The following is a 24,884-nucleotide window of genomic DNA, read 5'->3' as shown; positions in this document are numbered from 1 at the left end:
GGTAAGAGAACACTACTCCCACAGGCCAGGAAGGCTAAGGAGCCACGCCGCAGGCAAGGGCCCTCTTTTTCTGCTCACAAGCGGCTTTTCCGTCCGCCCGGTGCTTCGACAAAACGCTCCGAGCCCGACAGGACGTCCACGGACGGTCAAAAGCGTCCCTGGAGCCGCAAGCCTGTGAACAAAAGTGCTACCGCATGAAGGTTTGCCCCCACCCACATATCGGGTGGGGGGTCGCCTTTGGGAATTTGCAGCCCGGTGGACCTCCTGGTTATCCGACCAATGGGTCTGTGACCTAATTTTTCACAGGCTACAAGATAGTTTCTCTCTTGGCCGCCAAACAGATTCTTCCCCCCTCCAGCATCCCCACGTCCCCGGGTTCGCCAGGAGGCCCTGTTAGGGGCGGTGAGGGACTTGCTGAATCAGCGGGTGATTGTACCAGTTCCAAAATCGGAATGCTTCCAGGGGAATCTACTCCAAATCTGTTTGTGGTTTCCAAGAAGGAAGGGGTACGTCCAGTCTTTGACTGACTTAAATGCCCTCAATCACTTTGTAAAAGTGCAGAGGTTCAGAATGGAATCAGTTCGCTCAGTAGTCGCTGCACTCTATCAAGGGGACTCCCTGGTGTCCTTGGACATCCAGGATGCCTACCTGCACTCGCCCATATGCCTTCGACATCAAAAATTTCTGCGTTTGGCAGTCAGGGAAGCCCACTACCAATTTGTGGCGCTTCCCTTTGGCCTGGCATCAGCCCCCCGAGTCTTTACCAAAGTACTGGCTCCAGTATTGGTGTTGCTGCGACAATGCGGGATCGCGATCGTGGGTTACCTAGATGATCTCCTCCTGAGAGCATCTTCCACCTCAGAATTACAGGAGGATGTGGCGAGCACCATGCAGACTCTGCGAGAATTTGGGTGGCTGTTGAACCTAAAGAAGTCAGTGGTTGTACCGACCCAGCGTCTGGAGTACCTGGGTTTACTATTGGACTCCAGGGAAGAGAGGGTCTTTTTCCCCTCAGACAAATTGCAGACTCTCAGGTCTGCGTTCAAACTACTGATGAACCGCAAGTGGTCGTCGCTCAGCTTCTGCATGCGAGTGCTGGGGCTCATGGTAGCCTCCTTCGAGACAGTACCTTATGCCCAGTTCCACACCAGAGTCCTGCAGGAGATTTTGACAAAATGGGACAAATCTCCATTCTTGGATCGACGGATCCAGGTGAGCCAGCCAGTCAAGGACTCTCTGATCTGGTGGTTGAGGTCCCCGGTGATTCAGTCCGGAAAATCCTTCCTTCCTCTAAAATGGACAGTGATCACTACGCCAGTCTCTCAGGCTGGGGTGGAGTGATGGGGATTCAGTCGGCTCGGGGCCTCTGGTCGACGGATGAATCCAAGTTACCGATCAATCTGCTTGAATTGAGAGCGATCAGGCTGTGCCTCCACACATGGTCGACGTGTCTTCAAGGCCTTCTGACCAGGATACAGTCAGACAATGCCACGGTGGTGGCATACATAAATCGCCAAGGGTGAACAAGAAGCTCAGCTGCTGCTCTGGAGGTCGCTCACATACTTTGGTGGGCAGAGCGACATGTTCCGACCCTGTCAGCCATTTACATCCCGGGGTGGAAAATTGGCAGGCGGACTATGAGTCGACAGATGCTGGACCCAGGAGAATAGGCATTGCATCCGGAGATATTCAGGCGATTGTGCCTGAAATGGGGCATACCAGACGTGAATCTAGTGGCCTCCCGCCTCAACCGGAAGGTGCTGAGATGTGTGTCCAGGACAAGAGATCCGTGGACAGACGCATTAGACGCGCTGGTGGCTCCATACCAGCTGATCTACGCCTTTCCTCCGCTAAAACTGTTGCCACGCCTGCTGCGCAGAGTGGAAGCCGAGGGAATCCCGGTGATCCTGGTGGCCCCAGGTACGCAGATCTGGTGCGTCTGGTGGCAGACGCTCCCTGTCTGCTGCCGCTGCGAGAGGACCTTCTATCTCAAGGTCCAATCTTTCTCCCTGCTTTACCATCGCTGGCTTTAACGACATGGCTGTTGAGAGCCAGGTGCTGAGGAACCGGGGTCTGTCGGACTCGGTGATTCCAACTATGTTGAGGGCGCGGAAATCTTCTTCAAGGAAGATTTACCATCGTACCTGGAAGGCCTATATCTCCACGTGTGAGGAGAAAGGGTGGCATCTGCGCTCCTTTTCTATATTCAGGATCCTACTGTTTCTTCAGCAAGGTGTAGAGCACCATTAAGGGGCAAATTTCAGCTCTGGCTGTCTTTTTCCAGCGACCCCTGGCGTCTCATTCATTAGTGAGTACCTTTGTTCAGGGGGTACAACGTGTAGTCACAGATGGTGGTTTTCCTAGTGGCCATAACATTGGCCAGGAGGGTTTCGGAGTTGGCGGCCTTGTCCTGCAAGTCGCCTTATCTGGTCATCTATAGGGATAAGGTGGTGTTGCGTCCGCAATTGTCCTTTCTACCTAAGGTCGTCTCGGCCTTTCATATCAATGAGGACATTATATTGCCATCGGTGTGTCCTAAGCCGAAGCACCCCAAAGAGGTGGCCCTTCATGCTCTGGACGTGTTTAGAGCTCTAAAAGTGTATTTGTCTGCCATAGCTCCCTTTTGGAAGTCAGACTCGCTGTTTGTTTGGGTGGCTGGTCCAAAGAAGGGTATGGCGGTCTCGTCTGCCACCATTTCTAGGTGGATCAGACCGATTTTAGTACAAGCCTACGCTTTGAAGGGGCAGGTGCCCCCCTTTCCAGTCATGGCCCACTCTACAAGAGCAATCGGAACGTCTTTGGCCTTCTGACACCAAGCGTCTGCCGCTCAGGTGTGTAAGGCGGCGACCTGGTCGTCTGTCCACACGGTTACCAAGTTCTACAAGGTAGATGTCAGTGCATCGGCTGATGCCTGTTGTTTTGGCTGCAAAGTTTTGCAGGCGGCCGTGTAGTTGCAATTGAGATTTTTTTTTTCCTGTTTTTTTTCAATAAAAACGCAGTACTGTTTGTTAATGCACTGTTGCATTACTTCCGCATAAAGTTTGCGGTCTTGGGGATCTCTCCTGTTGAGGATACCTGGATATATGACGGTGTGTTTTTCCGTACACTGGGTTTTTTTTTTTTTTTTTTTTTTTTTTTGTGGGTTTAGTTTCACTAGTTCCCACTTGCCATGGTGGATGAAGTTTTTTAATGCCATTTTTTCCTACCCCTTGTTTGGCACTGCTTGGGGATGTCCCATTTAGTTACAGAGAGGAGCTGTGTCGGTCGGTGAATATAAGAGAAAATAGGATTTTTGTACTCGCTGTAAAATCCTTTTCTCTGTAATTCACCGACCGACACAGCACCCACCCCTCCTTTTTCTCTGTTATACTGCTTGTTGACGTACTGAGTCTGCTGGGGCAGCAGGGAGGGTTGTTAGCACAGGGTGTTCTGTGTATTGTTAAAATTTTGCCTTGTTCTCCTAAAGGCAGGCTAATAAACCCATTTAGTTACAGTGAGGAGCTGTGTCGGTCGGTGAATTACAGAGAAAGGGATTTTACAGGGAGTACAAAAATCCTATTTTTTTTTTTTTTTTTTTACAACTGTTCTTTACAAGTTAAACCTTAGAACCCCTCCCCCCCCCCCCCCCCCCAAAAAAAACAAAAACAATGTCCTACAGTCTGTGGGCATCTCCTGCTGTGTATCTCCGAGCTGAGTGTGAAAACTTTGGCCGCGCTGTGAGAAAAGTCTCGCCCTCCTCCTAGATCAGCTCTTGTGATCTGTCTATCACACGAGCTGATCTAGGAGGAGGGCGGGACTTTTCTCACAACGTGGCCAAAGTTTTTACACCCAGCTCGGAGACTCACATCGGGAGATGCCCGCAGACTGTAATCGAGGCACAGGCACTGACTACAGTGAGGCTGCGATTATGAGCACAGTGAGACTGAGAGGCTAAATTTATGACGTGTGACATCCTAGCCATGCACTGCCATGTCCGACTTCAGACGTTGCCATAACAACGGTGCTAAATCATCTAAAAGTAGTTTGATCTGTATGTGTAGAAACAGAACGAAACTCTGGATAGCCGCACTCCGGATTGTGTAAAAATTAGATGCCTTTATTTCTTCAAAATGCAAGTGCAAAACTTCATTGAACAAAACGTCACAGCAAAAAGGGAACAAAAAAGGATTTTTGAATAAAATGGCTAACGCGTTTCACGCTACAAACAGCGCTTACTCATAGCTAGCTTATGTTCTGAATAACAAACAAATATATACTGTTCATGTATAAGCACACCACAGTGAAATCAGAGGTAAAACCATGACAGCTGATAAGGCTATCATCATAGATTCTCCACACATGCATTCCACACCCAGTTGTTGGTTGGTGAAAATAACTGGGAAAGGAAAAAAGGGGAAAAAAAGGTGAATATGTCTGTGTGTTGAAACGTGATTAGATGAAAAGTATAAATATGTAAAAAATATATATATATATATATATACATATAGAGGTGAAAATAACAAAGTGTGAAAATAAAAAGAAAAATGTATATATGTATATAGGCGTGTATAAATGTGTGTGTATATAAATATATTGGTGTAAAGGTGATAATAATACATATAATTGTGCACTAGTGCAGAATAACCTTTTAATGCATAGAAAATAAGAAACAGAACTGGAACACTAGTATATCATAAAAGGTAACAGAACTGATATACTAGTGTTCCAGTTCTGTTTCTTATTTTCCATCAGCTTTTTCAGCCATCCCAAAATCTAACGTTATAATAGTCATAGGTTCATTCACAATAACACCCTCCACAAGCTTGTCACATGGGATCAAAATGATAACATCCATGTGAATGTCTAAAATTATACATGTGTGCGCTAGTCAGACACACCAAGTGGGTGGTAATTGACATCTCTTCCCCATATTTACTAAGATTATAGAGGGGGGTTTTTGTCTAGTTTGTGAATTTCACCCATATATACCGTATATACTCGAGTATAAGCCGAGATTTTCAGCCTCTTTTTTGAGGCTGAAAGTGCCCCCCTCGGCTTATACTCGAGTCACCGCTGTCTGACTGCTCGATCAGCGAATCGAGCAGACAGACAGCGGCCATTCTAAAATTCAAAAGCCGCGCCTCCGCCTCCGCCTGTGATAGGCGGAACACTGAATTTCCCAGCAGTCAGTGTTCCGCCTATCACGGACATCCGCTCATCCTCGTACTACCGACGAATATGAGAGGATGTCCGTGATAGGCGGAACACAGGCTGCTGGGAAATTCAGTGTTCCGCCTATCACAAGCGAAGGCGGAGGCGCGGCTTTTGAATTTTAGAATGGCCGCCGAGAAGAGCGGCGATCCTGGAAGGACGGAGGAGGCTCGGGACGGAGGAGGCTCGGGACGGAGGAGGCTCGGGACGGAGGAGGCTCGGGACGGAGGAGGCTCGGGACGGAGGAGGCTCGGGACGGAGGAGGCTCGGGACGGAGGAGGCACGGGACGGCGGCTCGGGACGGCGGCTCGGGACGGCGGCTCGGGACACAGGCTCGGGACGGCGGCTCGGGACACAGGCTCGGGACACAGGTAGGCTGGACACACACACACACAAGGCTGCACGGACACACACACACAAGGCTGCACGGACACACACACACAGGGATGGATGGATGGACACACACACACAGGGATGGATGGATGGATGGACACACACAGGGATGGATGGATGGATGGATGGACACACACACAGGGATGGATGGATGGATGGACACACACACAGGGATGGATGGATGGATGGATGGACACACACACAGGGATGGATGGATGGATGGATGGACACACACACAGGGATGGATGGATGGACGGACACACACACACAGGGATGGATGGATGGATGGACGGACACACACACAGGGATGGACGGACACACACACAGGGATGGACGGACACACAGGGATGGACAGGCATGTCTCACCCTCGGCTTATACACGAGTCAATAAGTTTTCCAGTTTTTTGGGGGGTAAATTGGGGGCCTCGGCTTATATTCGGGTCGGCCTATACTCGAGTATATACGGTAGATATTTTCAGATACAGTATATATTACATGGGTATAGTCTCATAGATATGGGACATACTCACTATTTTACATGTATGTGGTTTACTGATACAACCCAGATATTGGGGATTTTGTATATACCGCATTACACACTTTGCGGTTTATGCAATTTATTGATGCGGTTTATACACAGCACATTTCACATTTAACCATTGTACAGATCTGGAAATATTCTTTTTCTGCGACTATAGTCTTTTAACAAGTAAATCTTTATATATTTTTCACTTTACATAATCTAGAGAGGTGTCATTTACATTAGGTAAATAATAATAAAAATAAGAAATAGAAATCAAGAGATCTCACAGCATTGTAGCGTGATCCCTTCTGCATATATATAGTCCACAAACCGTGTTCACATGAGTTTATACATATTGTGGTTATATATATCACCATTTTATCTTATGCGGAATTGATCATGTTCAATCACCCGTTATAGCCATTGCATCCTTGCCTCTATTCCATCATAGACTCTCTTATACTATTCACTCAGGTCATTGGTCTTCAAAGAAAAGGAGATGTTTCACAGCATTATAGTGAGATATTTCCTTTTCATATTACACAACCTATATAAAAATGTCTAAGTGACTTTATATACACTGCGATTACACACTATATATCACTATTCTATGTAGAACAGTTGGTGTGTGTACACTAGTTGCATTTATTGTATTACAGACATTTCTGCACGTCGCTGTATTGGTGTTTTTATATGGGCGACCCGTGTGAACAACATGAGTTAATTATAGTTCAGGAAGGAAGGGGTCAAAATGTTTGTTCCTTTTCTTGCCCATTAATCGTAATATCTATGGAATATTCAAGTAGATGGTTGATTGCCTAAAGCATACGCCTGATTTGGGTGCATTTACTGTTTTAGGCACTTGATTGAGGCGTCTAGGCTTATTCTAGTGTCCGTGAGGGTTCTAAAAGGTTTTTTGTTTTTCTTTTTTGTTTCTGTTTTTATTCAACTATTTTACATGTTATATTTGTATATTTGTGTGTTTTTATAGTGGTAGTTGCAGGTACATACTTTATTTTATGCATTGATTGGTGTATTTACATTCATTTACACATCGATAAAAACACGAGATTGGTTGGTGTATGTACAACTTTAGAAATATTTGGCAATTGTGATCTGCTTCTGAATCTTGGATTTTCCATGCATGCATACTACTTGTCATCGAAATAAGTCCATCAATTGTATGGTTTCATATTGGTTCTTTCATTATTATTCCTTTCTTTTTTCACCAACAGTTCACATAAATATGGCCATCGATCTGATGTGATTTTGTTTAGTGCAGGTTCATCCCTGTCACTGTTATAACACAGTTCATTCTCTAAATATTTGAGTTTATTTACATACATATAAACATTCAATACTGTTTTACTTTGAATCTTATGACATTTATTCATATTCTTTATCTATGCATTAAAAGGTTATTCTGCACTAGTGCACAATTATATGTATTATTATCACCTTTACACCAATATATTTATATACACACATTTATACACGCCTATATACATTTTTCTTTTTATTTTCACACTTTGTTATTTTCACCTCTATATGTATATATATATATATTTTTTACATATTTATACTTTTCATCTAATCACGTTTCAACACACAGACATGTTCACCTTTTTTTCCCCTTTTTTTTCCTTTCCCAGTTATTTTCACCAACCAACAACTGGGTGTGGAATGCATGTGTGGAGAATCTATGATGATAGCCTTATCAGCTGTCATGGTTTTACCTCTGATTTCACTGTGGTGTGCTTATACATGAACAGCATATATTTGTTTGTTATTCAGAACATAAGCTAGCTATGAGTAAGCGCTGTTTGTAGCGTGAAACGCGTTAGCTATTTTATTCAAAAATCCTTTTTTGTTCCCTTTTTGCTGTGACGTTTTGTTCAATGAAGTTTTGCACTTGCATTTTGAAGAAATAAAGGCATCTAATTTTTACACAATCCGGAGTGCGGCTATCGAGAGTTTCGTTCTGTTTCTACACATTTGGCTTATGCAATCAGCCTGCACCTGGAACCCCATTTGGAGAGCTAGCAGCCTGTCAGTGGTTTTGATTTGGAGCGGTGACATCTTTGTTTAGTTTGATCTGTATGTGTGTTATAATGAATCGATAAAAAAAAATCGATTGAATCGAGCATGAAAATTTTCCCCCTCTCTCCTCTCTCCTCCCTCCTCTCTCCTCCTCCTCTCTATAAGACCCCAAATCCCTCCTTTGCACTTAAAAGCACTCAAAACACATTGTGACATCACTTCCGGGTTTCTAGATCCGAGACCCGCTTTGTTCGGGTCTCTTGCCAGTCGGACGTGCCAGCTGGTTGCTCGGGTCTCCCAGTTGGACAGGAGAGCCTGGGCAGAGTGGCGTGGGGGTGGACATTCCCTCCCGCTGCTTATAATAACAATTGAACAGCTGCTTAGCCGCATCGGTTATTATTATAAGAAAGCCGACCATCGGCTCTAAAAAAACAAAACAAAAACAAGGTAACGGATTGATGCCTGCAACTGCACTAGATAGACTTCTATTTTATTTTTATTTATTTTTTCAACCTGACTATGTAACTATGATGAAACCCTGATACAACCACTTGCTGCAAAATTACGTACCTCTACGTCATTCTTCTACAACTGGTTAACTGACAATTGGTCATACGACGTTGTACCCAAACAAAATTTGTCATTCATTTCCCACAAATAACGCTTTCTTTTGGTGGTATTTGATCACTTCAACTTTTTTTTTTTTTTTTTTTACGCTATAAACAAAAAGACTGACAATTTTGAAAAAAAAAAAATTTTTTTCTTTGTGCTATGAAACATAAATAAAGTTGAAAAAAATCTAACTTCTTCATCAGTTTGGGCCAATATGTATTCTGCGACGTGTTTTTGTTTAAAAAATAAAAATCCCAGTATATATTGATTGGTTTGCGCAAAAGTTATATCGTCTATAGCTATGGGATGGATGGAGATATATATTTATATTATAATATTTTTTTTTAACTAGTAATCTGCAACTTGTAGCGGGACTGTGTTACTGAAACAAACATTCTGACACTAATTTACATATTTTGATACTTTTTTGGGGACCAGTGACCCAAATACAGTGATCAGTGCTAAAAAGATCCACTGTTACGGTACTAATGACACTGGCTGGGAGGGGTTAACTGTGTACCTAGCTAGTGTTTCTGTGTGCTATAGAAGGTGCTTTTTACTAGGGGAAGGCATTGATCCATATCCCTGTTTTGCAGGAACACAGGATCCATGCCTTCCCTACTGACAGAACGGCAATCTGCATTGTTTACATAAGCAGACTGCCATTCTGCCTGTGTATGATTGATCGGCGGGTGCTAGCAGACATCAAGTCCGCGGTAGCCGCTGATCGGCTCCCGCTGTGTGTAATCCCAGCAGAAGCAAGGCGTCGGCTGCGTGCCCCCTACCCGGAAGAGCTGTGCCAGAATCATAAACATTAAACTATTGAGATTTCTCTTTCGTTCATTGGCAGACACAGCGCTCCATTATTCAGAACCACACGGTTCTCTCTTCCCACAGTAGTAGGATGCTAGGCAGAAAAAATACTTTGCTACGCTTATGGGCAGTCCTAGGTGATATACACCCCCTTTCTGCTACAGGCCTTCACATATATATATATATATATATATATATATATATATATATATATATATATATATATATATATATATATATATATATATATATATATATATATATATATATATATATATATATATATATATAATTTTATGCCTTGTCAGGATTAAGGATGAGCTCAAGGGTGTTCGCAAACAGCACGTGCATGGCCCATATTGGAACAAGATTCAAAAATTGCTACAAATATTACTTTCCACAACCATTCAATTGAATCCTATATATTTCCTTTTGGGCGTCCCCATTCTGGACATCTCCAAATCATTACAGAAACTTGGATCCTGCAGTGAAAAGAACTATCCCCAGGCATTGGCTTTCTACTTCTCCTCCCTCCTCCCACCACTTTCTTTCCATAGTAGCAGACATACACGGGGTGGAACACCCGACTGCAAAGATTGATGGTAGTCTACCCTTATTTGATAAGATTCAGAAAGCCTGGGATGATTCAACATGCCCTCTTGACTCCGACAACCACGCATCCATCTGATTCCCATTAGAAATACCCTTTGATATCCTCTATATATATATATATATATATATATATATATATATATATATATATATATATATATATATATATAAATAGTTTCACGCATACCTTTTCAGCTAGATTAAAAATAAGGTACTATTTGGAAACTGTGCTTAGCTGATCCATTGATGGAGTCGCTGATATTTGCCCATACCTGTATCTCTGTCACGTTCTATTGGCTCGTTTTCTATATTTTGTTTTTTCCGAAGTTGAAAGTCCTAATCCCTGTATCATGATATGATGTTTTAGAATTGTTATAAAAATTTTTTTTAAAAAAAACAGCACGTACAGAGCTTGCCAAGAAGTCGGCACTGAACAGCGCTAATCCTAGGCAGTGAGACATTTCCCGATCTCTGCAGCTGCGCATCGGTACAATGTCTCACTGCTTGGGAGATCTGTTAGAGCTTGTCATCTTTAGTCATAAATAAGGACCTAGTTCCCTACTCTGATGGGATCTCTGGTACTGGCAATATTCTTCTTTTTTTTTTTTTAAGAGGAAGCTTAGTTAACCACTTTCAGACCGGACCATTTTGCTGGTAAATGACCAGAGGTCTTTTTACACTTTGGCACTGCGCTGCTTTAACTGGTAATTGCGCAGTCATGCAATGTTGTACCCAAACAAAATTTGCGTCCTTTTCTTCCCACAAATAGAGCTTTCTTTTGATGGTATTTGATTGCCTCTGCGATTTTTATTTTTTGCGATATAAACGTAAAAAGACCGCAAATTTTGAAAAAAAATGATATTTTCTACTTTTTGTTATTAGAAAAATCCAATAAACTCAATTTTAGTCATACATTTAGGCCAAAATGTATTCAGCCACATGTCTTTGGTAAAAAAAAAGTCAATAATTGTATATTTATTGGTTTGCGCAAAAGTTGTCACATCTACAAACTAAGGTACGTTTTCTGGAATTTACGCAGCTTTTAGTTTACGACTGCCTATCTCATTTCTTGAGGTGCTAAAATGGCAGGGCAGTACAAAACCCCCCCAAATGACCCCATTTTGGAAAGTAGACCCCCTAAGGAAATTGATAAGAGGCATGTTGAGCCCATTGAATATTTTATTTTTTTGCCTCAAGCGATTGAATAATGACAAAAAAAAAATTTTTTTTTTTTTTTTACACAAAGTTGTCACTAAATGATATATTGCTCACACATGCTATGGGCGTATGTGAAATGACACCCCAAAATAAATTCTGCTGCTTCTCCTGAGTACGGGGATACCACATATGTGGGACTTTTTGGGAGCCTAGCCGCGTACGGGGCCCCGAAAACCAAGCACCGCCTTCAGGCTTTCTAAGGGCGTTACAGTTTTGAAGGCCATAAAATGCCAAGATGGCACAAACCCCCCCCAAATGACCCCATTTTGGAAAGTAGACACCCCTAAATTTAGGGGTACACTAGTGAGACTAGGTAATAAATGGCGGGTGCCCTGAAACTATAAAAAAATAACTAACCAACCAGCGTCACCTGTAACAGTTATATGGTGATCACTGGTGAAAGGGTTAACTAGGGGGCAATCAGGGGGCTTTATGCGGTAGTATATGGGGGTCCCTGGCGCTATAAAAAGCTGCGGCGAACCTAAATACCTACCTGCCTAACTAGCGTCACCTGTGACACTAATACGGCGATCAGAAAAATGATCGCTTATTAGGCTGGGTTCACACTGGAGCGATGCGGAAACGCCGCGAATCCGCGGCGGGTTCCCGCATCGCATGCCTCCCGGCGGCAGTTCACACTGCCCTATGCGAACTGCTGGGAGTGTCAGTGAAATGTTACTGACACCCCCAGATCAGTTCGCATATCGCAGTGCGATCTGCAAACTCGGATCGCATGGTGTGAACACCCATGCGATCCGATTCTGCTGCGGGCCAAAAAAAGGGTCCCGTGCGAATTTGCGGCGGGTGCGGCGGGTGTGGCGGGTGCGGCGGGTGCGGCGAATGGCTGAACTCGAATCGCACAGAGATCGGATGTGATTTGCACTGCAGTGCGGTGCGAATCACATTCGTTCTCATAAACCGCTGCAATGTGAACCCAGCCTTAGTGACACTGGCGACGGGGGGTGATCACGGGGTTAAACCTTTTATTGGGGGGGTTAGGGGGGTACATTAGAACTAAAGGGGGCTAACTCTAACTGCCCTAACAGTTATTACAGTCACAAATGACACCAATGCAAAAAAAAAAAAAAAAAAAAAAAAATGACATTGGTATCACTGTGACTGGGGGGCAGGGGTAATTGGGGGGGGTGATCGGGGGGTAAAGGGGGGGTGTGAGTGTGCCTGGCATGTTCTACTGTGTGTGTAGAGTGTTGGTGCAACTCACCGATCCGCTCTCCTCCGTGTCGGAACGGAAAATACCGACACGGAGGAGAGAATACATCACTTCCTCTCCTGTGTTTACATTACAGGAGAGGAAGTGATGTCACGGGGGATTTCCATTCGTCGAGAGCGATCGCGAGGGGGTGGCCATGAATGAATGGCCGCCCCCTCATCCCGGATCGCTCTCGAAGAAATGCCGACCGCCGCAGGCACCGGGGGGGGCCCGATCGGGCCCCCCACCCGCGGGCAGGCAGGGACTTATATATACGCCCATATGCCTGCCCGTGCCATTCTGCCGACGTATATCGTCGTGCGGCGGTCGGCAAGTGGTTAAGTATCAAGGATCAGGAAGGATTTTTTTTTTTCCCTGCTGTAGGAAATTGGATCATCCTTTTGCTGGGGTTTTTCAACTCGACCTCAACTCGGGCTCGGCCTCGCTGTGCTCGGCTCTTTTATATTCCAACTCTATGTCCAGTTGGATGGTGGGGTTGGGGTTAGGGTTTGGGGTTGCGGGTTAAGGGTTAGGGTTGCGGGTTAGGGTTGCAGGTTAGGGGGTTAGGGTTTCCCCTAGAAGAACAAGGTTAGGACTCGGGGATTAGAATAGGGACCTCCCCCAAAGGTCAGGAGGCGTGTGCCCCGAGGTCAAAGGTCAAGTGTTGGGCTGACCCACCCCCAGCAAAGTGTTTCGCCTACCCCAACTAAGTCGGGGCTTGAACAAGTCGGGGTAAGTGCTTAGTGTGGGGATAGAACCTGGACTCACGGCACAGGTGCTGTTCATCTTCGGGTATTTTCGGAATCTGTGTGTGCTGTGTACTGCTCATGCGCAGTACACATTGGACACTACCAGATGGGGGACAGTATATGATAGGACACCGGCCAGGGAAGCAGCTGATCAGACTGGTCTGTGTCTGATCACCTGCATTAGAGGCCAGAGGAGAGGTCTGGGGCCTAAAAGACCTCAGATCTCTCTCTATAAAGAGGATTTGTAATAGCCCATGCTGTCAGAGGGGATGTTCTTCATCCCTTGTGATAGCAATAAATTTAGATTTATTTATTTTTTTTAATCAACATGAACATCAGCCTGAGAGTAATACTTCTAGCTCCAGACCTCCTGTGTAACCCTAAACGGGTAACCTGTATAGGCTCTTAAAATGTTGCCTGTGGGGATTTTCAGGTACCGTTTGGTGCTGTTCCACAGATGGATGCAATTTTAAATCTTGACATATGTTTACTCAGCGTAACATCATGTTTTATATTTTATTAAAAAAAATTGGGTATTATTATTGTTTTTTGTATTAAACAACTCATTTAAAGTGTATTTATTTTTATTTATTTTTATTTTTTTTTATTTTATTTTTTAAATTGCGCTTGAAAAACCACTGTGCAAATACCGCGCGACACAAAAATATGCAACACCCACCATTTTATACATGTAGGAGAGCAATATCAGAATGGGCCCAGACTGAAAGTGGTTAAAAGCATTTTACTTTTTTTTTTTTTTTTTCTGCCTCTAAATGCCCCTCCATGTTAGCCTATGTTTCCATTCACACATAGACATTTAGAGATGGGGGGGGGAAAAAATAAAACATTGCTTTAAAGAGGCTGTGAACCTCCAAAAAAAATAAATAAATCTGCAAGGCAAAGGCATAATCAGCTAGTATGCATTATTATAAGCTTACCTGTAGGTGCAGAAGAAGTCATATGGGAGACATGATTGAAACCTTCAGTCTTTTTAATATGAAACCAAAATCAATAACACTGAGACATGACTTCAAACTAACTGGAGGAACGTTCAAAACTAATCTTAGAAAGTATTAATTTACTGAAAGGATAGTTGATTGGAATAAACTACCAACAGAGGTAGTGAGACAGTCAACAGTAAATGGCTTCAAACATGCTTGTGATAAACGTCAATCTATAGTCCGACAACAAGGTTAATGGGAGGGGGGGCGGGGGGGCGGTGTGGTCAGAGAAACACAAAAAAATTAAATAAAATGGGCAGACTTGATGGACTACTCAGTCTTTTTCTGCCTTCACTTTTTTATGTTTCATGTCTGAATGGTTTTGCCAATGATCGGGCAGAACTAAAGCTGCTGTGTGTGTTTGGTTTGTAAGCTAAAAATTGACTGCCATAAAACTTCCTGACCCCTTCTTCTAACCCTAGGATTATGTTACTTTACTTGTAACATAAATGTGGAGAACTTTTTTTCTTTTACGCAACATTGTACTTTTGTAGTCAGCATGTTTTTTCCTCCTTTCTAACATGATGAAACCATGTACAGTACATCAACAGTATGTTGCAAAATCATATATGTTTTGTCACAATGAATTATCTTTTTAAATATGAGCCAGTTTTAGTTTTTCTTATTGGTCTTGTCAGTATTAACAATGCATCTTTTATGAACAGATTGGGATACGGCTAAACAGAAAAGATATCGTTTGCTGCAATTATTTTTAAACTGAGCATAATAACTTAAAGCGGAGTGCCACCCAAAAGTGGAACTGCTGCTTGTCTGATTCACCCCCCCCCCCCCCCCAGTGCCACATTTGCCACTTTTCAGGGGGAAGGGGGGAGTGGGTACTTGTTTTGTACAGGTACCCTGTCCCCACTTCCGGGAGACCTGGCCGTGGCAAAGTACATCAGCAGCTCAGCCCTCCTCCTCCCTCTGCTGGGCTAGTGAGAGAGCAGCGTGCTTCATGCATGGGCAGTAGGGACCCGGCCGTGAAGCTGAAAGACTATACGGCCAGGTTCCCTTCCCAGCAATTGCGGCGGCAGCACCCGACCAGCCGATGTAAACATTGGCTGTGGTGCAGACATCGCTGGACAGGACATGCAAGTGTCCTAATGTCGCAGAATGTAAACAAAACAAATGTTGGCAATATAAAATTGAGAAAAAAAGCATGGGGTCCCCAAAAAATCAATATCGGACCCTTATTTGAGCTTGCAGTCTGAACTGTTTAATGTGGGGGGGGGTGCTTTGGGGTAGGGGGGGCTCTCCCTATCCTTGTCCCCATGTTGAGGACACCGGGCCCCTTCCCCACAACTCTTGTCCGGTCATTATGGGGCTGCAGGGGTTACTTATCAAAATTTGGAAGCCCCATTTAAACAAAAAGGGCCCCCAGATCCCAGCCCCCCATGTGAATGAGTATGGGGCACATTGTGCACATACTCAGTCACCAAAAATTGTCAAGCATGCACATTTTTTTTTTTTTTTTTATATATTTTTTTTTCTGGCAAAACGCTGCTGCTCCAGAATGCGCTGGCAGTGTTTTTTTATTTTATTTTATTTTTTGCAACTGAATTCTCCTGCCTCAAAACACTGCTAAAATGTGTGCATGAACAAATAGGATACCATGCAGTGTGTTTAGTTTCTAGGCATAGTGGAAAATATGAGGCATAGACGTGGCTGGATCTAGGGGGAGGTGTTGGGGATGACTGTGCCCCCTTCCAGATTTAATTTGTGCCCTTCTTACAGCCTCTACTGCACACAGTCTAAGCATGGGCAGCACAGTCCTCCTCCCTCCCTCTTCTTTTAGATCAATTCTCCTACAGCCAGCCTCTATATCTATCTGCACAGCTCCGTTTTTATTTTGGAACTTCACAGGCCAGACCTAAAGCATAGTAGGCATCTAGCTACACAGTGTACAGATAGAGGCTGTCTGTAAGAGAATGAATCTGAACTGGGTGATAGGAGGAGGGAGGGGTATAGCAGAAACCCAGAGCCAACATTAATCAGAGGGCAAGGAAAGGAGGTGGATCCCAACAAGATTGTCAACATAAGAACCCAGAGAAGACTGTAGACCCTCCCTCAAGTAACTTGATTTTAATTGAAAGTGTGTACTTTTCAGAGGGCTAGAAAGATAGATATATATATTATAATATTTTTTTTTTATGTATGCAGCTCACAGGAAATAAGAAGATGAAAAAGGAAACCTATAAATCTTTTAATAATTTGTTTATTGTACTGTCAAATTGCTAAGGGAAACTGATGTAATATTTAATTTGTATTGGCAGATACTGGTCATCATAATGGACTCTCTAAGAAAATGCATTTGTTTAAGAAGTATTTGCCTATGGACAATCTACATCTTTGTGGCTGTTTGCTTGCTGCCTGTAGAAGCTGACATTATAGCGGTAAGTAAACTAAACTTAGTGGCCCATTAAACAACTTTAGTGAGCCACTAAACCACCAACCTTTTTTTTAATCCCGATACTATTCCTGTCACATGTTTCCCCAATCACAATTACTATTATTCTATTCATTGTATTCCTTTATTTTCTTCATCAGCATACCCCCACCGTTATGAACTCTTATATCTCTTGACCCTCCCTCTTAGATTGTAAGCTCTAACAAGCAGGGCTCTCTGATTCCTACTGTATCAAAGTGTTTTGTAGTTGTACTGTCCACCCTCAAGTTGTAAAGCGTTGCATAAACTGTCGGTGCTATATACATCCTGTATTATAATATTACAAGCAAGATGCAGAGTACTTTTGATACAGAAAATGTATTTAACAATGCCAGTGCTTTATGTACTGTAAATGCTTTCACACTATATAAGAATTATCCTGTAAGGCCTGGTTCACACCTATGCAGGTTGCAGTTTGCATATTTCAGGTGAATTTTGCGTTTTTCGATGTATGTTTTTGATCCATTGATGTCTATGGAACCAAAAACCAGAAAAAAGTCCCTGATCCTTTCCATGAAATGCACATATGTAAATGTGACCTATAGGAAACCATGTTAAATGGACTGTAGTGTGTTTCTGCAAAACCAAAAATGCACTAAAAGATGCAAAGGTGGGAACCAGGCTTTAAAGCAGAACTCCTGTTTTTAAAAAAAAATAAAATAAGGACCCTCCTTCACCTTGGTAATGGCTTCATTTATGGGTGTTGACCTCATTTGATTCGCTCATGGCTGTTCCCAGCAGTCGCCTAATACAACACTGGGGGACTGATCATTCGTAACTCCACAAATCCCCCTCCCCCCCCCCCCGGCCCTCTTTGCCTGTGCGCATGGCCCCATTTATGAATATGGACATACTCTGGGTGACCCTCCAGCCACCCAGCAGGATATTGGGTCATGTATAGGATGAATTTGGCATGGCACGTTTTTTTATTTTATTATTTTTTTTTAAATAGTGCAGTAAAAAATAGATTGAAAATATCCCCACAGCTGCACATTGCATTAGTAAAATTGTTGTAAAAGATCCCCTTAAAGTAGGCAAGAGTTAAAAATGAATAGCTTATATTTATTAAATAATATTACTTTACAAAGCCTTCCAGACCAAGTAGAATGAAGTAGACCAAGTAGAATGAATACCCTACACCAAGCTTTCTCAACCTTTTAACCCTAGAGGAATCCCAAAAATAATTTTCAGGTCTCGAGGAACCCTTACTAAAACCTATTCATTAGGGGTCAATGGGAACAATGCTCCTTATACTGGTGGTCAATTGGAAGAATATTCCCCTTAAAGTGGTGCTCAGAATGCCACCCTTAAAGACAGATAAAAATATATTTTGTGTCATGCTACTGGCTTTGCTAAGTGGTGCTGAACCTTGAACTCTCTAGGCACCATCAAAAAGGTGGTTCATCAGCCAGAGCTCAAGGAACCCCTAGCAACTTCTGGAGGAACCCCAGGGTTCCACAGAACCCTGGTTGAGAATGGCTGCCCTACACAAAGAACCCGCCACTTGTATAATAGAAACACAATAGAAAAAGCTGCATTGTTACCTACAAAACTTTATTGGCACTGTGGTTAATTTTGGAATATCATTATATAAAATTAGCAGCCAGTTTTGTCCACCATAAAAATGTATTGCTTAGTAAGTCATTTTATATATGAAGTATATTATTGTGCTGCATTATTTTTAGTTTGATTTTACTTGCAGTATTTGATTTATATAGCTTGATTGTCCAATGTCTTGTTAAAATCCATTCATATACTCCTGGTCCCATATAGATAAGTATTTTGCAGTGATTAAGTAGTGGAAGTCCAAGTCCATCAATTTTATTTTTAAATTCCATAAAGACATTATTGAGTATAAACATAGACCGGGATGGCATATTTTCCACAGCAGGAACAAGATCGAGAAAAAGACAGTAGAAAATTGCACATTGTCAAAGCATGTCTTAAGGAGGAGGATTTAATCATTAGAGCATACAAGGGTAGAGGCATTGTCAAATATGTAGGATTGGTCCCATTAAATTGAGGCATGGCTTTCCCTGTTTATGAGCGGTATACAAAGAGCTGGGCTCCTGATGCTGGAAGAGGGTTGTGAACCTTAAAATGGGTAGCTTATGGAGAGGGGCTCTTATCAGGAATAGACTAATAGAGAGTATTAGTATAAAAGGACTTAAAATCTGACTCATAGGGCGGGGTAGTCAACCTTAAAAAGGTGGAGAGCTACCTGAACAACATGGGAGAAGTCAAAAATCATTGGGCTCAGTGTCACCCAGTTTCGTCTCCTTACACCTGATTTAAACCTCTAATTGCGGTACTACCGTGTTGAAATCATGTGCATTGCATGGCAATCAGGTGGTGAGGAGGCAACTGCCTGTCAAACATATTGGGATCTCTTTTCAGAAGAGCAGCAGTGCCTTCTGCACTTCTGAATGAGCCCTTAGTTGTATTCAACAGCGCCACTCTTGGGACTCCTTCACATGTATAGTTGGGGGTGGTAACACCCTGCTGTTAAATCACGGTTTTATCACCCTCAGGTAGCAGCCAAAACGTGTACACATGCCGCAGCAGGAATTATGCCCCTTGTTGCTTTTCATGGATGCTACCGCATACCAATTTCAACCCATTCAAGTAAATGGGGCCACCTTGCCAGTGCCCCCATGCTTCTGCCCACTGCCTGCTTTAACCCTTTGTTTGCTGTACAGCATAAGGTTGCAGGACACTTGCAGAGTGGCCTCATTCACTTTAATGGGTCATGCTTGTCAGGTGCTAAAGCCACTAACCATGATGGCATATAACTCCTGCTGCGGGTGCAACATGTGTACACCCCTGGTCACTGCAGCTAAAGGAGTGTGGTTGAGGGGAGGGGGGTGATAAAAACACCTTAAACTATGGGGTTTTACCACCCCCCCAAACTGCAAGTGTACATGAACCCTTACTGTTCTGAGCCCCCTACAAAGCTACTTTTACACTGATGTGCTCAGAAAGTGCATCAAACCCTCAGGATATAATAGAAGTCTATTGCTATTATTTCTGCTGGCACCACTCTGGACCCGGGATAAGAGGTGGAGTGCAGTTAATATCACTCTGCAAGGGACAGGAGCCAGCACTACAGAGGAGGCTTCAACTTATGCGGCTCTTGATCCCTACTACAGCTACAACTTTAGAAGTAGTCCCTCTGCATAGCACTCTGTTTGATGCTCTGGAATGGTGGGCCAGCAAACCCAGACCATAATCTACCTGTCACTGTCTGGGCCAGCAAGCCCAGACCGTGATCTACTTGTCTGTCACCTGTCCACGATATACTGGTTGCTGACCCCCGCTATAGAGGAACTACTGCTGGTCCGATGCTGTGATCAAGGAAAGAGAGTATAGAAAGTGGAAGTGCGAGAAAAGGAGGAAGAGGAGAAAGACAACTAGAGAGGAGCCAAGAAGAGAGAAAGAAAAATGGAGGTGGAAAGGGAGGTGCATGCTAAGAGGGTAGGGGGAAGGATGGAGGCATATATCAGTTCAGATCATTTCCCCCCCCAACCCCCCCGCCCATGCCATTGGTGGAGAATAGGGTAATAGTATAAGTGTAAATACTCTTAGAGTGGAGGAGATGGGCAGGGACCCAAAGTATCTACAGGGACTGTACTTCCAAGTGCTCTTGTAGTGCACAGTGGAATTGCCTTTAGTAAGTCAACCCATATGTCTTCATTGGTCATTTGCACATGGCCATTGTGATCTTGTATATGATGTACAGTCATACTTGCCCTTTTGGATTGTAGCTCTAGCTCGAAGTTTGTCAGTTCTATCCTAACCCAGAAATCGGTTTATGAACAGGGTAACATATATTTATCTTTCATTGCCTTCTCAAGCTCCCCCAAAAATGACCAAGCACAAAGTAAATCCTGTAGGGTTCGTTTAGCTTGGGTTTTTTGAGTTAATTCTAGTGCCCTGGTGTGCTTGGTCAGATCTTGGATAGCTGTGCAATTCTCTGGTTTCCTTTTGAAGACCATGGCCATAAGCTTTCCCCTTAAAACACATTTAAGAGCCTCTGACTGTGGGTAATGCCTGTATGAATTGTGGCTTCTTTACATTTATCAGTTAGAAGTGAACAGTCCAAGCACCAAATCTTTACTGTAGTGATTTCTCCAGAAAGACCAGAGTGAGCAAGATTGGGTGGTGTTCAGACCAGAACATAGGCTCAGTAGCGACAGTGTAGTAATGTTTGTTTTAAAACAGGAAGTGGTAATCAATTCTCATGTACCTCTTGTGAAATGCAGATAATAAGTAGGCCTCCTCCTCTGGGTGGAGGGTTTTGCAGGTACGGTATTTTAGCAGGTCATGTAGCTGAAGTTTTATTTGGTGCAACGCCTTGTAGGGCAGAATGAAACTCCAGAAGAGGTATCCAGTTGAGGACTAAGTGGCAAATTTAAGCCACCTCCCAAAAATCAGGCTACCAGATTGAAAAGCTAATAGAAGACATGTAATTTTCCCCAAAAATTTTTACTTTTGACTTTCGGACAAGAGGTATTGACCAACATAAGCAGCTTGTCATTGAACTTTCACATGAAAAAGAGATAATGTGATTCCCTGTCAACTAAGGAGTCTGAAACCTGCAAAGGCATGCGTCCAGAAATAAGTATACTACAAATTGTGAATGAACCCTCTACACACTAAATGCTCACAGAAATAAGTATGGATGCATCTTTTGATTCAGATCATTTGCTGCATGATAAACCTTGGGAGTTGGTGAGTTTGGGGATGGAGTTAGTTTGGAAACGAGTTTCTTGAAAGAATATATCAGCTCTGTGTTTGCACAGAGAAGAAAGGATTTGAGTTTTGTTTTTTTAGGGACATTTAAGACCTTGAACATTTAGCAATAGTACATTTTAAAGAGTATTGGGGCGTGCCAATCTTTGGATGATGCAGTGATGCACACAGAACTACAGCAGACGTATAGTACAATATATTTTTGTGCGCAGTTCACCTGGAGCCAAAAAGACAGAGGGGCTGGAGGGAGAGGAAATCTGGAAGAAGGCGGGGGAGGAGGGGGCTAGTAATATAAAAGGGAGGGGGAAGGAGAAAGATCAGAAGAGAGGAGAGATCCAGAGGTGGGATTAGACCATTTTTATTGAAGTGATTTGTAAAAAAAAAAACAGGTTTATACTTGCCTGCTCTGTGCAATTGAATTGCACGGAGTGGCCGCCAGAATCTCCTTTTCTCAGGTCCCCTGCTGGAACCCCTCGGCCTCGCCTCCACTTTCTCACCATTGGCTCTGATTGACAGCAGCGGCAGCCAATGGCTCCTGCTGCCTCAGCAAAGCCTGTGAGACCCGGAAGTGAGGGGAAAGAAGAGCTACAAACGGGTACAGCACTGGATCAAATGAGGGGGTGAGGGAGAATACTGATGCCTAAACATTTTGTGACTGAATGCAGAAAATGCATTTAGGTAAAAAATATTTTAAACTTCAGCTTTGGTTCACTTTGAGTGTCTTGACATGCGATCCTTATCGGTGCGATGCCGCATATGTGGCTCTGCACCAATTTCGAAAAGTAGTTTCTGTACTACTTTTTGCGATTTCGGGCTGCGATTTACATTGACATCTGTGCAGAAACCTGCACAGATGTTTCTGAAATTGCGTCCAAAATCGGAACTGACATGCAGGAGTGAAATCATCGGCTTCATTCCCACAGTTCAGTGTGAACCTGGGCTTAAGCCCCGTACACACTATCAGATTGTCTGCTGATTTTTTCCATCAGATTTACCAAAACCATATAATATGAGGTCAAACCTTAGGGGTTTCAATGTGTATGCAATCAGGCAGGCCCTTCTACTACATGGTTTTGGTAAACCTGAAGGAAAAAATCAGCAGACAATCTGATAGTGTGTATGGGGCTTTAGAGTCACTTTAAGATATAATGGGTAAGATTAGGAACATTTTCTCACTTTTTCTATACGCTAATCAAAACGAATTTAAAAAAAGGGAAAAAAAAAAAAGTTTTGACTGAAGTTGAGTTTGAAGGAACCAAATGAAAGTTCTTGTATAACTATGCACTTGTGCTCTGTTTTAGTATGCTTCAGACAATGACACCCGAACATTTGAGGACCTTCCAGCAAGGTTTGGCTACAGGCTTCCCAGTGATGGCTTAAAGGTAAGTGGACGTAAACAGGAAAATATGGTGTATTTTGGGTGAGCACATATTTTGAGCTGTTGGAGTTTAAATCGGAAGTAAATTAACCACTAGAGGGATCTTATTGGCTAAATGTGCTTACTCTGGCTCTCTGTAGCAACAACTTTTATAATTAAAATAATATTAAACACAAAACCAATAATGCAATATATTGCAACTTGCCAATTTATTAGATTTAGTGACTTCATTTGTTTTTCTTTTTTAGGTGTTTTCACCTGATGATCTGCCCAGTAACACAGCTCCTGTATTAAAATGCATCCACTCTAGATGAAGGAGCACAGGGGTCACATTTGGACAGCAGCATTGTCTGTCTGGGGGGAAGGGTGTGTTAGATGTACTAGATTTAGATTCAGATTTAGCTACACTAACAAATTGAAGCTAAACTCTAGCTAACACTTAATAAGCAGTTACAGCAGACACGTTTTTTTTTTTCCTTCTGGGATAAAAGTGTAACCGCTTGCTGACCGCAATACGTCTATATACATTGTGGTTGGCAAGTGGTTTACGGAGGTTATCACAGAAAATATCGGCCATAACCCTGGTACCATTTTTTTTTTTCTTCTTTTCTGCAGGCGGCCAGCTTTCTCATAACACCGGTCCGAGCGACTCATGAGCTGCTGAAAATGTTAGACATCCCCCCCCCCCCCCCCCCCGCCTTCCTCCCAGTGTTTCTCAGGCTTACTGTTTACGCTGGTTCACCCAAGAAACAATCCAACACTGCGGCTGGCTGCTCCCATAGGTGATCAAGTAGTTAACACACTTTGATCTACTCTATGGCCTTGGAGGACTGGAGTGACGTTAGGACGTCACTTGCGGTCCAGGCTGGAAGAAAAAAAGATTATATTATAAAATTTTATATATATATATAAATTATTATTTTTTTTTGATCTTTTGCTTTTAAAGGTAAATAAGAGATCTGGGGTATTTTTTAAATCTATGAAGAAGTGCAACACTTAATTTGTTGCCTGGGCACAGGGCTAAAGGAAAAGTCTGATGAAACTTCCTAAATCTGTTTGCTGCCGTGCATCACCTACCATGCCGTGGCTTATCTTGTTTTGCTCTTTATATATAATTAACAGAGCAGAGGAAGCAAGACGTGGGGACATTTTATAGATCATTCACATATGTAAACTACTCTGATTAACATGGCAACAGGAATGCCACAGAGAAGTTTTAGACAATCAGGCTTGTTAATCCTTTCTTCCTTATGGTCTTCACAACATTGACTACCTAGAACAAGTACAGTCATGATGTATGTTGATCACAAGATTGGATAACCACAATTACAAATCCTTTTGCAGTTCTTGTGTATTTCAATCTTGTGTTGCCTGGAGTTCAGCTATAAAGAGAAACATTCACAATTCAGTTTATGAAGTTATCTGACCATTCAAAGACGCGGCCACCTTTTTAAAGACTTACACAATGGTAACTCCTTATTCTCTACAGGTTTCTTTAAAGCCCAAGTATAGGCAAAACTTTTTTTGTGTAACGTTACATAGGGCAGGAAGTGTTAAAACCATGGTCAGATTTTTTTTTTTTTTTATATTTCTGTGAGTTAGCTTAAGGGGGATAGGAATATAGGGGAAACAGACAAAAAAAATGCCTCTTCCCCATTCTACTTACTATCCGTTATCTGCTTTAGCAAACGCACTTCCTGTTTTGTCAACCACTCAGAAATTAAATATTCTTCTTGATGGCTACAAAAACCTGTAATCTTTGTAATCTCAATGTTGTCTCTAAACAAACAAAAGTGTAGGCTGATGATTGCATATATTTCCAAAACCCAGCAGTACAAGATGGTGGGTGCTACTAGTATTCCTAATGAGTGTGTATGGGTAGCACCCAGTTTTTCATATTTTATTGAAAACAATTGCATTTAGTCAGCTACAAATGCAATATTGGCT

At 42.9% G+C, this 24,884-nt stretch overlaps 1 protein-coding gene across 4 annotated transcripts in view; it reads left to right on the top strand.

Moving 5' to 3' along the window:
* The window catches only part of RNF13 (ring finger protein 13), a 203,576-nt gene that overhangs the window by 54,363 nt on the left and 124,329 nt on the right, over nt 1-24,884 (top strand). For all 4 annotated transcript variants that reach the window (XM_077488192.1, XM_077488189.1, XM_077488191.1 and 1 more), the window contains 2 exons: nt 16,635-16,754; nt 22,861-22,941. In XM_077488192.1, coding sequence (XP_077344318.1) covers nt 16,650-16,754; nt 22,861-22,941 — 186 coding nt within the window. In that variant the 5' untranslated portion in view covers nt 16,635-16,649. The remainder of the gene's footprint in view (nt 1-16,634; nt 16,755-22,860; nt 22,942-24,884) is intronic.

The sequence above is a fragment of the Lithobates pipiens genome, unplaced genomic scaffold, assembly GCF_037356315.1.
Source record: "Lithobates pipiens isolate NorthernLeopardFrog02 unplaced genomic scaffold, aLitPip1_a1.2 Scaffold_18, whole genome shotgun sequence".
Taxonomy (NCBI): domain Eukaryota; kingdom Metazoa; phylum Chordata; class Amphibia; order Anura; family Ranidae; genus Lithobates; species Lithobates pipiens.
This window is presented reverse-complemented; position numbering and strand designations above follow the sequence as displayed.